Here is a 14729-nt window from a genome sequence, read left to right on the forward strand (position 1 = left end):
GATTTTTAAGCTAACATTTCTCCTCATCATGCTTTTTTGCCCACTTATTTATTTTTTGTTTTTTTTATTTATTTATTAACTTGGATTGTGTCATGTCACATTTGCAACTTTAAAGGTAGTTGCTCATTGTCAAACGTTTCTCATTTAGCTTTGTAATTACATTACCTAAGAGAAGCTGTAGCATTTTTTTCAGATTAAATATATAGATATAGTTTTTTTTAAAGAGGAATATTTGACAATGCGACAGGACTTAATTATAGACGTGCAGAGTAAGCTTTTTATTGTGCTCACTTGTTCTGTTTGTTCATTTGTTTGCATGCATGATTTTTAGAGGGAAGCGGGAAATCTGTTGCATCTCTAAGTAATCATGACCCGCGTACTGCTGTGCAACTTCGCACTGCACTGAAGAGGCTGAAGGAGATCATGGAGGGAAGGAGCCAGGTAAAATAGAAACTCCTTTGGAAACATTTGTTTACCTTTAATATCTCATTATAATATGCCTTTTCTAGGAAAAGTGTGAATGTCCAGTCCAGTTCAATGGTTTTGAGCACTAAAAGTGAACTGAGTTTGTCTGTTTTTAATCAACAGTGTCATAAATATGGCCCAAGCCATGCAGTACCTCTCCGGGGCTGTGCCATATCATCCTCAATAATACAGTAAACGGCATATTGCAAAATTTCTGTTGTAGCGATGCCATGCATTTATGTTCCTCGGTGTGCACAACAACAAGATAAGCCTAGTGTGCATACAACAGAGCACAGTATTACAAATTATGTTACTGAAGCACTTTATAGTATGACCAAACACTAGATGGAAATGACTGCAGTCACATAGTGGGAAAGCAGGGCCCAAAATACGACATTATGTCACAATCTTGTGCAGCTCCTGAAGAGTTACAAGGTTAGCTTACATTAGTTATTATTGAACTACAGTGTTCAGTGGGATTGTAACATCTCGTTCTGTTATTTTTCAATAGAGAATTGGGAAGCGAATTAAAACTCAATTTTTCCCTATATTGTCAAAAATGTTGTTCTGTACTTTTATCACTGCTGCTGCATTTTTACTTTTACTTTTGCTGCATAATGCTGAGTCACTACTATTGCACTATACAAAGGTAGTAAAGCTTCCGGGCTGCCATCCCTCAGGACTTTCTCCATTTGAAGCCATGCACCAGGGATTGTAACATCTCGTTCTTTTACTGAAAGAGAATGCTGCTGGGACCTTGTTTCAATAGAGAATTGGGAAGTGAATTAGGAACTCAATTTTTTCCCTATATTGTCAAAAATGTTGTTCTTGCAAATTTCCTTGGACTATCGTGATGTCACCCTGAGGACATATCACCCATACGTCTCTGTGGATGAAAGCAGCTTGCTGTGATTGTGTTGATTGTGTTGTCCCCCCTTCAGGACAGCGATCTGAAGCAGTACTGGATGCCAGATAGCCAGTGTAAGGAGTGCTATGACTGCAACGAGAAGTTTACCACCTTCCGCCGCAGACATCACTGCAGGCTGTGTGGGCAGATCTTCTGCAGCCGCTGCTGCAACCAGGAAATTCCCGGAAAGTTCATGGGCTACACAGGTAGGGTCCAGATATGACTTGGTTATGAATGTATCAGAAAACTGTTTGTAATCCACCAAAATATCTTGCATTCTCATTTTACATCATCCCACATTAATGTTAAAAACTGAGTCAGTGTCATTTTTTCTGAATTGTGTCACAATAATGTTATTTTCAATACTTTGCTTCACCCAAAGTAGGTCACACAGTACTCTTCTGTTAAGGGACGCACTGATGTTTGACCTAAATCCTGGCTGATATCTGTCCTGTTGACTGTTATCAGCAAATCTACAAAGAGAATTATATTTAATGATGTCATTGAGCGATACTTCTCTGTAAATAGGATTGTTTTCACGACTAGATAAATAACCTTGGTGGAAACGTTCCTCTATCTAAGCATTCGTGACACACTTGTGAGAATAATTCCTCCCATTTCTATTAACTGTCACTCTTTCCTTCTTTGTGCCTCTTCCTTTTTTGGACTGCCTCTCTGTGTTACCAGGAGACCTGCGGGCGTGTACATACTGCCGTAAATTAGCATTAAACTACACTCACTCAGCTGACTCGGGCTCCATCGGCGAGGATCTGAGCGCCTTGTCTGACTCTCCCTCCTCTGTGTGTGTGCTGGAGCCCAGTGAACCACGGACGCCATTGGGTGGCCGCAAGTCCAGCAGGAACATCTTCCTCGAGGAGGACCTGACTTGGCAGAGGTGACACAAATGCACACTTGTTGGCAAGTTATATCTGAGAAATTTTAATTTACATATCCAGATGGAATTGAGCTTGTAAAATACTGTATGTAAGACCTGATTTCTGGCACTTATGTTTGAATTATTTCCAGTTGAGTTTGAACAAACACAGGTAGAATACAGGCTTTCTGCATGATTCCTTCACTATCAGCTCTGAACTGACGGTTACAGTCAAAGAGTCAAAAAAGTGTCCTCCTGTCTTTTCCTGACCATTTCTGTGAAAATACTTGTTGTAAAGTTTGAGTTCTCACAGGGACATAAAAGAAGAGACATGCGCTGCTCAGAGAATCAGCCTGGGCAGTCATGTGACAGCAGGTGTTTTAAATGCTGCTCTGATGAGGAGTGGGCTACTGGAACAAGGCTTACATGGACAACATTTGAGAATGTTGAAGTGTTGGAATGCTACTATGCCAGCCAACTCAGAGAGAGAGGTTATATCCAGCACATGTAGTAACTATGAATGAGAACAAGTCTGTAATGACTATGAAGTACCTGGTAGCTCCATAGAAGAAACCTGCTATCAAAGCTGGAGGCTCAGGGGAATAATAGTGGTCAGTATGGACATAATGACCCAACCCTGGTTAGAAGAGAGCAGTGTGACTGAGAGAGATGATGCTTAACCACCTGCAGCAACAGATGTGTCTGTTGAGGGCGCAGCTCCTCCAGCTCACTGACAAAGCCCTGTCAGAGGAGATGCTTCAATTCAATTCAGTTTTATTTATATAGCACCAAATCACAACAACAGTCGCCTCAGGACACTTTATATTGTCAGGTAAAGACCCTACAATAGCAGTCTGACACTGTTTGACTGTAGCCCAGTTCCTCCTGCCTCCACCCTGCACCTCCAGCCGTCATACTTCTTCCTGTTCACTAACATCTGTCATGGAGGGTTCGTCTCTCAATGGAATCATGCTGTTTGATGTCTGTTCATCTTTTCCTGGCTGGATTTTCTGCTTCAGTGTGAAGTTTTTAGGTTCTGTTTGTATGTGCTTGGTTAAGACCCATCAAGCTGAATCTTATTGCACATGTTGAATAATATCTTTCTGGCCCAGCCTGTAACAAAGACAAATTTACTGTGAGTCTGGACCAGGCATATATTGGGACTTTTCACCATGTGACCTGACTTGCTGTGTGAATGTAATTATTTAAGAATCTCAACTTTCCTTTTGAAAAATGGTTGATGATCTTTTTTTTTAAAAGATATCTTTACCGTGCAGAGAACAGACCAGACTAATTGTGAAATGAATCTTCAAAGACTCATCTGTTTCAAACTTTCTCCAAGCATATATGCATTTTACAACTTGTGCCTGTTTGGTTGCAGTTTTAAATCAGTGTGCTCCCCTGCTTTTTCTCTGTCAACTTCCTTCAAAGAAAATCTGTTTCCTCTCTCTTTCTCTCTTCTGGCATAGAAAAACTCCTATTGGGATGAGAAAGACGTGAGTCTTGCTGTTTGTTTCATTCTTTTTCTTTTCGTTTCTTCTTTTTTTGTCCACATGTGTCTCAGCTTTAGCGGTCAGTTAGCAGAGGCTAATGCTTTCTAGCTCTGTAAAGAAAATAGTCTTCTGCATTCTGAAATCTACTGATCATAAATGTGGGCGGAGAACAGAAAGGAAATGTAAGGACTGCAGGAAGAGTCTAAATCCAAGTTTGTGTGTTGTTAGTATGATTCACCAGGAGCCTCAGAACAGCGGCCTCACTTCAAGGCTGACCACACTGCAGGAAGACATAGGAAAATCACCCGTGAGGAAGAGGTCAGTCGCTGCTTTTGGCTTGCTTGTACAAATTACATTATGCACAGTGTGTTCCAGCCTCGTTCCGCACAGGTAAAGAGGAATTTTGGTTTTCTCCGTGTTTTCTTCATGCCAGCAGGGTCTGACGTGGGTTTTTTTTAGATCACCTCAATCTTTATCCAAAAACAACAAGCTATCCAGATCATTGCCGCATCGAATAATTCTGTTTCCTACTTCATTCCTACATTTCTCTGTCTCCATTTGTTACTGTTATTTTTGTTACTAAATGAAGACTGACCAGTAATAAAGTCATCTAATAGAAATTGAGTTCTAGGACTGGATTTTTTAATGCTACAGTCACACTGGGGAAACGGTGGTTGTAGACTGTGGCACAAACAGAATTGCTGCAACCGAGTGCGAAGAGCTTGTGATCTTGTTGCATTTTAAATAGTTGCTCAAGCCGAGGATCAGGGCTGCGACCACTCTGAGTCAGTTGCTACCTTCAAAGTAAGTTTGGTGCATCAAGAGGACGATAAAAAGTCAATAAGTCTGAGTCAGACTGCTGTCAGTTTGAGATTGAATTGAGTTAATTTGGTAATTACATGCTAGTAAAAGTCATAGTAGTATTTCTGTCTATTGCAAATCTGTTGCCACATGCATGCACATAAATTCACACTAAAAATAAATCCACATGAGCTGCCTGCATTCAGAGTCCTGCAGGAACCTCCGAGATTTGAAATCAAATTTTCTCCACCAATAGTGACGTTGCTGCAAGACAGCAACTGAACTGCAAAATGACACGTGCTCAGCAACCTTTTATATAGGAGTATTACTAGAATGCAAGCAGTTGAATTGAGTCGCCTGTTGCGACTGAAGTTGGGATCGTCGGTGCAGAGTGACTCAGATTGATTTCAGGAATTATTTTTGATGAGCGTCACCAGTTTGTCTGAGAGTGTTTCCACTCACTGCAACATGAAATATTGAGATCATGACCAGACAAGTAATTTTCCAGAGGCAACACAGTTAATTGTATCTTCTATTCTTAGCAGTAGAAGTTTTATAAAGAAAGATTGAGCAGAGTTGAGCTCAGCTTTTCAGCTGATAGGTGTGTCTGTCCAGAACAACCTTGGGTAAAAACATCTGTACAGTTTAAATAGCTAGAAGCCATGAATGTGAGTGGTTCCTGTTTCTCTCAGATCTGCCAGTTTGACCACCATGACGCTGGATCGCTCTGTATCCTCTATGGTGCCTTCCTACGACAGCTCAGTCAGCCCGCCAACCAGTCGATCCATGTCAGGGACCAAGAGCGGCACCAAGCTGGACCACAGTGAGGAGGAGCGAAAGATCCTGCTGGTAGCTGATTTCTCCTTTCTCTTCTTCTGATTTCATGGTTCCTATTTGTTGTAACACCGTCTGAGTGATGCCAACCAGTACAACATATCTTGTAGGATTCCTCTCAGCTGAAGGATCTGTGGAAGAAAATCTGCCACAATAGCACAGGGATGGAGTTTCAGGACCACAGATACTGGCTCAGGACTTACCCAAACTGCATTGTGGGAAAGGAGCTTGTCAACTGGCTACTGAGAAATGGAACCATCTCCACCAGGTACGATTGCATTGGAGCAGGGCTGAGGAACTCGAGGGCCGGTGTCCTGCAGGTTTTAGATCTCACCCTGGGTCATCACACCTGAATCAAAATGATTAGTTCATTACCAGGCCTCTGGAGAACTTCAAGACATGTTGAGGAGCTCATTTAGCCATTTAAATCAGCTGTGTTGGATCAAGGACACATCTAAAACCTGCAGGACACCGGCCCTCGAGGCCTGGAGTTGCACACCCCTGCACTGGAGAGACAACAATGCTTATTTTTTTTCTAGTGCATTAAAGGTGTGTGTTTCATAAACATCGTTGGACAGGCTTTGGCATCTGCATCTGCATGCACATGATTAGGAATTCTTCTAAAAGTTTCTAATAGTTTGGTAAATGACTTTTTATGTGTACATGCATGAACGGTTGACTGACTTCCCCTGCTCATTTTGATAAAAATATAATAATATGTTAAAAGCTGCTCTCACTCATGTTTCACTCAGGTTTTTCCATGTTGCAGGGCACAGGCTATTGCAATAGGCCAGGCGTTAGTGGACGGTCGCTGGATCGACTGCGTCACACACCACGACCAGCTGTTCAGGGATGAGTATGCGCTCTACCGACCTCTTCAGGTGAGAGCTGCTTCCTGCTGATACGCAAAGCCTGCAGATAGTGAGGGAAAGCCGAATTACAGAAATATTTTAGGATGCCGTCTAAGTTGTTTTACATTTGCTGTAATCCACATTGACTCATTGCAGCAGTTATATTGATTCAATTGAGTGGGCTTGATTGCTCAAGGGGGTCATACCACTGATTGTTTAAGTGAAGGTTAATGTGCAGACTTTGACGTCACGCTGTTTGGACTTTAGAGCACAGAGTTCTCAGAAACCCCATCTCCAGACAGCGATAGTGTCAACTCCCTGGAGGGACATTCAGAGCCATCTTGGTTCAAAGACATCAAGTTTGATGACAGCGACACAGAGCAGCTTGCAGATGAGACCGAGTACGCCATGCCCAGTACGTATCTGTGTGCCACTTGCTTTAGTCAGTGTTTTATCTTTGCAACTGAAGCCTGTTTGCACGGGGTTTGGTTTTAATGAATGTAAATATGTTGCAAACTGTGGGAGATTTTTGTATTTCTACTAATTTTTTAATTGACACATGTCATCTACAAGCTCTCACATTTTACACCATATTTACCTTCATATCGTTTCTCTGCATTCCAATCTGTGTGTGTGTGTGTGTGTATGCATGCATCTAGACTCTGCCAGCCCCAGCAAGAGGACGTCAGTTAGCAGTTCCCATTCTGTGGTGGATAGTGACTCAGCCGCCTCTATAAACCTTAACATGGAGCAAAACAATGTCAACTTTCATGTTAAGAAGCAGTCCAAATATCCACACGTGCCTCCTGCTGCTGAGCAGAAAGGTAAATATTCCCTGCTGCGATATGTCCCGTACGTGAGGATGCTTGGCCACAGTGACATCGTCTGTCATACTTCTCATTTCCCACGAGTCCAACACTGGCTGACTGTCATGTATTTGTTCATAACTTAATCAACCTGTGTGAGGTTAATTGGTTATTCTAAATTGCCCATAGGTGTGAATATGAGTGTGAATGGTTGTCTGTCTCTTTGTGTTAGCCCTGCGACAGTCTCTGCAATGAAATTGTTTGTGAAGCAAAGTATTTATGCTGGGCAGCAGTCTGTGGTAGAAGCAGGGCCTGTTTTCTTCCACAGTGCAGATAACAAGCAAGTAATTCCACGTGCTGTCTCAGTTTTTTGCTGATGGATTTCATTTCCTGTTTTTTAGAATTTTTAACAAAAGGAAATGCCTGAGTGAAAGTCTAATAATTGTTTGGAAGTGTTTTAAAAATAACAAATTCTTTTCCTTTTTTAAACAGAATTTCTTTTGTCCGAGGATGGAGTGCAGAACATTGTCATAACTGATGCATTCATCAAAGGTGCGAACTCTGCAGCTCCTCACTGATTTAATTAGTAACTCACTGGCATATCTGACTAGGTAAGCAAACTTATTATTCTTGCCACAGAGTCTCTGTTCAACCGTCGTGTGGAGGAAAAGGCTAAAGAGATGCTGTTCACCCCGCTGGGTTGGCACCACAGCTCTTTGGATCAGCTCAGAGAGGAGAACGGGGAGAAGAAGGCCATGGAGAGGCTGCTGTGAGTGGATATGGCACCACTGTGATTATAGAGCAGCAGTGTCAAAAGTAGGGCTGCAAACCACACACTACCAGTTTGTACTCACTATTTACTTGCTGTAGAATAGTCGTTTGATATTGGTATGTAACAGATATAGATATATATTTTAACTCACAAGAAGAGGTACAAATAGATAAATAAATATAAACAAAAACACAAGTGTATCAAATTAAATCAGATGTAATTTATTATGTGCAAACCGCAGTTTGTCCATAATTTACACCATGTTCAAACATAAGCGTGTCCATAAGTGCACATGGCACCAGGACACCCTAGGCTGCAGGTCGCTGAACGATTTTGTCGATGACCAGACCTGCGGCCATATGTTCTGGTAAAGAGAGGGGCTGAGCTGTCAACTGATCGCCACCTGGTGGTGAGTTGGATCAGGTGGATGCTGGACAGACCTGGCGCACACCTAAACGTATAGCGAGAGTGTGCTGGAAACGCCTGGCAGAGGCCCCCGGTCTGCGAGATTTTGGCACTTTCGGCAGAGCTTCAACAGCTTTCCAAGGGAGACTGGGGACATTGAGTCCCAATGGCCCCTGCACTGAGCTAGAGCCGCAAGGTGGTTGGTGCCTGTCGTGGTGGTATTCCCTGAACTAAATGGTGGACACTAGAGGTGACGGGAGCCAAAAGGGTGCAGAAGTATTCCTATCGGCTTGGTTAGCCTGTGGGACTGTAGACAGCCAACCGGAAGCAGCTCAGGCAGTGACTGAATCGAAAACTCGGGTGTGGGAGGAATTCGAAGAGGCCATGGAAAAAGACTTTCGGACTGCCTTGATGAGATTCTGGCAAACCGTCAGACGACTCAGGAGGGGGAAGCGGTGCTCTGCCTGCACTGTGTATAGTGCAGGTGGAGCTCTGCTGACTTTGACTGAGAACATTGTTGGGCGGTGGAAGGAAAACTTCGAGGACCTCCTTAATCCCCCTCGTTCCAGCAGAGGGGGACAACATGTCTATCTCTGGGGACGAGGTCACTGAGGCAGTTAAACAACTCCTTGGTGGCAGAGCCCCTGGGGTGGATGACGTTCGCCCTGAGTTACTGAAGGCTCTGGATGTTGTAGGGCTGTCTTGGTTTACACGTCTCTATAATGTTGTGTGGACATCAGGGGCGGTGCCTCTGGATTGGCAGAGACCAGGGTGGTGGTTCCCATATTTAAGAAGGGGGACCGGAGGGTGTGCTGAACTGTAGGGGGATCACAATAACCGGCAATAAGTCGGACTCATTTCCGATGGTTGATGGATTCTGCCGTTTGTCACCGACCGGGCCCCGGGTAAGCGGAAGAAGATGGATGGGTGGATATAATTTATTTGTCACCATAATTGAGACATTATTGTGCTACAACAGCCAAAACGGTAACCACAGCTGTGAACTTAACACTAAATATAACCAAAATAAAGAGAAGAATTCGGCAAAAATGAGGTAAAAAGCTCAATAAAATGCTTTGAGCATGACCGAAACTTAGGAGATATGCTTCTTACAAGTTTCTAACCACCTGCCTGTCTGTTTAGTTCAGCCAACCACAGCCACATGATGGCGCTGCTGCAGCAGCTGCTCTATAGCGAGTCGCTATCTCTGTCCTGGCGGGATATCATCGTACCCGTGGTCCGGCAGGTCGTGCAGACGGTACGGCCCGACGTTCGCAACTGCGATGACGACATGGACATCCGGCAGCTGGTCCACATCAAGAAGGTTGAAGCCAAACTGTAGTCGCAACCACTGTATTCATATTTAGTCTAATTGACTACATAAACAGTATATTCAGCTCTATGAACAGCTGAGTTACATTCAGTTATAACTGAATCTTTATTTGTGGTTCAGATTCCTGGAGGCAAGAAGTTTGACTCAATGGTCGTAAATGGCTTTGTGTGCACAAAAAACATCGCCCACAAGAAGGTAGGGTCAACTATTGTCATCATATTGAATCTGCAGTTATATCAAGAAATACAGTAAAGGAATGTACCAGTTGTTGAATGAAATGTGTAAAGAATAGCTGATAGTTAACTGATCCGTCTGACTTGCAACCAGATGAACCCCTACATCAAGAACCCCAGAATCCTGATGCTCAAGTGTTCCATAGAGTACCTGTACAGAGAGGAGACCAAGTTTACCTCCATTGACCCCATCGTCCTACAAGTGAGTCACTCCAGCAGTGAAACAGCAGAGGAAACAAGCCTTTTCTGTGCTTTTCTGAAAGAAGCTTTCTTTGTCTCCACCTTAGGAGCGAGAGTTTTTGAAGAACTATGTGCAGCGCATCGTGGACGTCCGTCCAAACCTGGTGTTGGTGGAGAAGACGGTTTCTCGTATTGCTCAAGACATGCTGTTAGAGCATGGCATCACACTGGTCATCAACGTCAAACCGGTCAGTTTAACATCAGTTTTCCACTCAAAATATATAGTTTACTTTCTGCAGTTTTACCTTTACCGATAACAGTTTCAGTAATTGTTTCTTCTGCAGCACTGTCACAGTGGCATTAATGGTGAACTGAGAAAAAAGTATTCATATATTATGTTGTATGGCATATTTAATACACCAAGAAATAAATCAAATTCTTTCAGTTGGTAAGACAGTCACAGCTGATTGGTACAGGCATCACATCCTGCCTTAATAAATGTTGTGGAAAGGTGCTGGACATGCACGTCTAAAATAAATAACCACTGTAATGCACTTAGGTGGACACCAAGTTAAATTTGTCAACTTTGAGATGTAGTCTGCATGTAAAAAATGGATGTAGCCATGACGACTGACCAAATCACAACAACAGTCGCCTTGAGCTGCTTTTTATTGTAAGGTAAAGACCCTACAATAACACAACCCCAATAACCACATGACCCCTGTGAAATAGCACTAGGCGACACTGGATCTGAGAGGGAGATGCCTGTGACCATGTAAACGTTGGCAATGTAACACATAACTTGTTGATCACAAGCTGGGACAGCGCCAAAGCACACCATGTATCCTGTCTTCCTGTACTCTAAGGGGAAATTGTTTACTGAGGTCATAGATCAAAGGAGCCGAAGGGTCGTTTTCTCGTAGACGTCGGTATAACCAGATTTCTTTTTGCAACCAGAGAAATTACCCTCTACTGTCTTTTTCTTAACTTTTGAGACTCATCTTTCTCCATCTTTGGTATAAAGTCTGTGCTGTGAGATGAAACAATTGAAGTAAATACTAATAACAGGAAAGAATAAACCCGTTCTCCTTATGGCGTTCATCAGCGTCGTCAGCTTTGTACTTAATATTTGTGGCATTTCACTTGTGTAGGTAACCCTCCAATGTATTTACCACAGTTCATTGGTTTTCTTTGCTCAAGTTGGTGGTCTGATCAGTCTCCTGCCTCAATGTTGGGATTAGTGTAACTTGTTGTCCTCTCACTTCACATTGCTAGTGTATAATGTACGTGGTCACCTCATTGCTTCTTGACTTTTCTTGTGTGTATGCCCTTTTTCTCTGATTCATACATTTTAAAGAAACAAAGCTTGGTCTGGAACATCAGCATCATCTAATGGACCTGCTAGAAATGTCTTTGAGGAGATGTCTTTGGTGAAGTGTTCATTTTTTTCCTGCTTTTTAGCAAGTTTTGGACAGAGTGAGTCGTATGACTCAGGGAGACCTGGTAATGTCCATGGACCAGCTCCTCACCAAACCTCGTCTGGGGACCTGCCACAAGTTCTACATGCAGCCCTTTATACTGGCAAACAGTAAGAAGCACACACTCCTCTCAGTGGACCCTGCTCCAATGATCGGGCACGCTCTCATTCTTTCTCTTTGTCCTTCCAGGTGAGGTGAAGACATTGATGTTCTTTGAGGGCTGCCCTCCTCATCTTGGATGCTCCATAAAACTGCGTGGGGCTTCAGAGTACGAGCTGGCCAGGGTGAAGGAGATCATCATGCTGATGGTATGCGTGGCCTACCACTCCCAGCTGGAGATCTCGTTCCTCATGGATGAGTTCGCCATGCCGCCCAGCTTGGCTCAAAGCACCTCGTTCCCCTGTCTGCTGGAAGGCGCCGCTGCTTCAGAGGAAGAGGCAGATGGAGAGAGGCCAGGGAGCGAGAGCAATGAAGAGAGCCCAGGGAAAACTGCAGGAAGTGAAGATTCTGCATCTGCAGCACAGACCGAGGACGAAGGGCTTCCCTTAGACTCTTCATCTAAAAATGGAGAAGTAGAAGCTCTCCAAGACAAACTGAACCCAAAGTCACCTACTCCATCTGTCCAAAAGGACGAGGCACCTGCAGAGACGAGGACCTCCTCTCCATTTTCCAGCCCCCCTGCACCGCCCTTGTCTGTGTCCCCTCCATTCCTCATGGAAGAAGACCAAGAGATGACAGGCTCCGACACGCTGATCGCAGCATCTGATGGGGATATGGGGGGAGAGGGAACGCTGGTCAAGCAGGAGTCATTAGGTTTAGAGGATGGTGAAGGATCAGAGACACCGACTCCCAAGTTGTTCAGAGACCCCCTGCAGGATGACACAGGGATGTTTGTTGCAGAGCAGGTGGCTTCATCTGACGACCGCCTGAAGTCCATCTCTGCAGTGTTCAAGCAGGAGCTCAAGGACGTCATCCTGTGCATTTCTCCCTTCATCACATTTAAAGAACCATTCCTTCTCACACCAGCTGGCATGCACTGCCCCAGCAGGGACTACTTTCCTGAGCAGGTACCTTAGTTTACTTAGTTTCCTGTGTGCACTTTGGCACTGTTTCCTAATTTTTCCCTGATTCGCAGACCACTAATTTGAGTTTTCCACGCCTCGTAGGTCTACCTTTCTCCTCTCCTCAACAAGGACCTGAAGGAACTGGACGTGCGCAGAAAACGGCAGCTCCTTAAAGACTCAGCCCCCTCCTCCCTGGTTGGAGGACAGACCAACGGTGTTGTGCAGCCGAGGCCCATTGAGTTCCTGCCTTGCCACAATCTGACCAGCACCCGCATTGTAGAGCAGCTGAGCAATAGTCAGAATTTGGCCGAGATGTTGGCGGACTACAGAGCAAAGGGGGGTCGCATCCGGCAGAGAGAAACCAGTGACCCCTTCAACTCTGCCACAGCTGCTGCCAGTAGCCAGAGCCGGGGGGCTGATATACCAGGCAAACCATCAGTGAAGAGCGAAGGAGAAGAGGAGAGGCCGAGCAAACAGAGCGAGATGAACTGGGCCCCCAAGGTGAGCAACGTAAGGCCGATCATTCTTCACCAGAACAGAATTTCAAATCTGACACTGCCAAGCACAGTGAGACACTATTTCTTTAGCCTCCATATATTTATAACTTCTGAGAAATTATGCATGCTTGTGTGATGTGTATTTACTGTCTGAACAAAAACATGTCCATATATGGGGCTATATTGATACAAACGGTCTAATCATTTAAAATATTTTCTCACCACGCACCAAATTTAAATCAGAGGAAATGCAGAGAAAAATGTGGGTTTAGTGCACAAGATTCTGTATTTGCCCTATTTGGGAATATCTGTCTTTGTGAAATTTTAGTGAATTGACAGTTGGAGGTTTAATGAACTGCAGTAATGCAAACACACACTGTGGGCTCAAAAGTAGGGCTGTGCGATATGACCAAAATCTCATATCCCGATATAAGACATTCACCGTCTCGACAACGATATATATCACAAAACTTTTACATTCTCTGTAAATTCTGTGAATCTCGGGCAGCTCGACTTGTGTGAAGTATTTTCAGCTGGGCGTCGTGTACCTGGAGTCGAGTGTTACATAAGTTGAAACAGCCGCAGTTTTCTTTGTATTTATTACATGGCGTGCTGCGGGGAAAAGCCTGTTCTAAGGTTTATTTTTTAGCACCTGACGGCTCTTTTTAGCTTCTCCGTAAACACTCTGCATAGTATTTGAAAAATCTCAACAGGATCTTCAGCTTTATTGTGAAAGGTTCATGTGGAAAATAAACAAGCAGCCACGCGATGGTTTTACCATTGTTGTTGCTAACGACAACACATGAAAACAGTGGCTTGTCCGTCCGTAGTGTGGTGATATTAAATATAAGAGAAAGAGAGAACCTTAAGAAATTCTACAGTGACCATCAAAACCATGAAAAAATATTACCGTAAACAAACGATAGCGTAATGTGAAACGATAGACGTTTTCATATCGTCATCCGATATCTTTATATCAAACAGCCCTACTCAAAAGTATTGGGCGAGACCTTCTTTGAATTCAGGTTTTTGCAGTTTGTAAACATACACAGCAGACCCAGTGGCATTTTGATACTTTTTATTAATAGTTCGACTAGTGCTGGGCGATATGGAAAAAATATTTATCACGATATGAATTATTTTATATCACGATAGCGATATATATCACGATATACCACCTGACCTGTGGTCATCTGGAAAGTATGCAGTCTGTAAACAGCGAGTGGAGAGGGTACAGTCTTTGTTTTGAGTTACCGTAAAGCATGTCGCAAATCCAGGTGCACGTAAAGCAGCACCATGTTGCAAAACCACAAGACGGAGTTTCTTTGCATTTTTTTATACTTTTAACTTTATGCAAGAGAAAACAGAGCCAGAGCTTATCTTTACATTTTACATGCTGTAGTGCCATTTGTGGGAGCATTTCAAGTTGCTATACATCAATACAACTGTTATAGCCCAAATTTTAATAATATGTATGCATTAAGTCCATAGTAACTACATAAATTGCAAAAAAGTGCAATAAACTACAAAAAAATTGAAAATCGTTATTGGTTTTTTTTTACATATATTTCTAGTTAGAGAAATTTAAGAGGCTTATCCCTCAAAACTGTAAATACAAAAAAGTTGCACAAAATAGTTTCCAACCACGAGAAATTTATTTTGAGTGTCTTCATAGTTTTATTTTTGAGTTACACTAATTTTTATATACTACAGGAAAAATGAAAATAAATATTATA

At 43.2% G+C, this 14729-nt stretch overlaps 1 protein-coding gene across 6 annotated transcripts in view; it reads left to right on the forward strand.

Moving 5' to 3' along the window:
- The window catches only part of pikfyve (phosphoinositide kinase, FYVE finger containing), a 34232-nt gene that overhangs the window by 7101 nt on the left and 12402 nt on the right, over positions 1–14729 (forward strand). For 2 of the 6 annotated variants that reach the window (XM_039599739.1, XM_039599735.1), the window contains exons 4-22: positions 332–441; positions 1407–1578; positions 2060–2267; positions 3716–3742; positions 3968–4057; positions 5233–5389; positions 5485–5642; positions 6144–6255; positions 6493–6640; positions 6885–7049; positions 7524–7583; positions 7671–7800; positions 9352–9532; positions 9662–9736; positions 9869–9976; positions 10062–10202; positions 11416–11542; positions 11622–12499; positions 12599–13006. In XM_039599739.1, coding sequence (XP_039455673.1) covers positions 332–441; positions 1407–1578; positions 2060–2267; positions 3716–3742; positions 3968–4057; positions 5233–5389; positions 5485–5642; positions 6144–6255; positions 6493–6640; positions 6885–7049; positions 7524–7583; positions 7671–7800; positions 9352–9532; positions 9662–9736; positions 9869–9976; positions 10062–10202; positions 11416–11542; positions 11622–12499; positions 12599–13006 — 3455 coding nt within the window. The remainder of the gene's footprint in view (positions 1–331; positions 442–1406; positions 1579–2059; positions 2268–3715; positions 3743–3967; positions 4058–5232; positions 5390–5484; positions 5643–6143; positions 6256–6492; positions 6641–6884; positions 7050–7523; positions 7584–7670; positions 7801–9351; positions 9533–9661; positions 9737–9868; positions 9977–10061; positions 10203–11415; positions 11543–11621; positions 12500–12598; positions 13007–14729) is intronic. The other 4 variants (XM_039599736.1, XM_039599740.1, XM_031748228.2 and 1 more) reach the window with 4 other exon arrangements.

The sequence above is a fragment of the Oreochromis aureus genome, linkage group 16 (assembly GCF_013358895.1).
Source record: "Oreochromis aureus strain Israel breed Guangdong linkage group 16, ZZ_aureus, whole genome shotgun sequence".
NCBI lineage: Eukaryota > Metazoa > Chordata > Actinopteri > Cichliformes > Cichlidae > Oreochromis > Oreochromis aureus.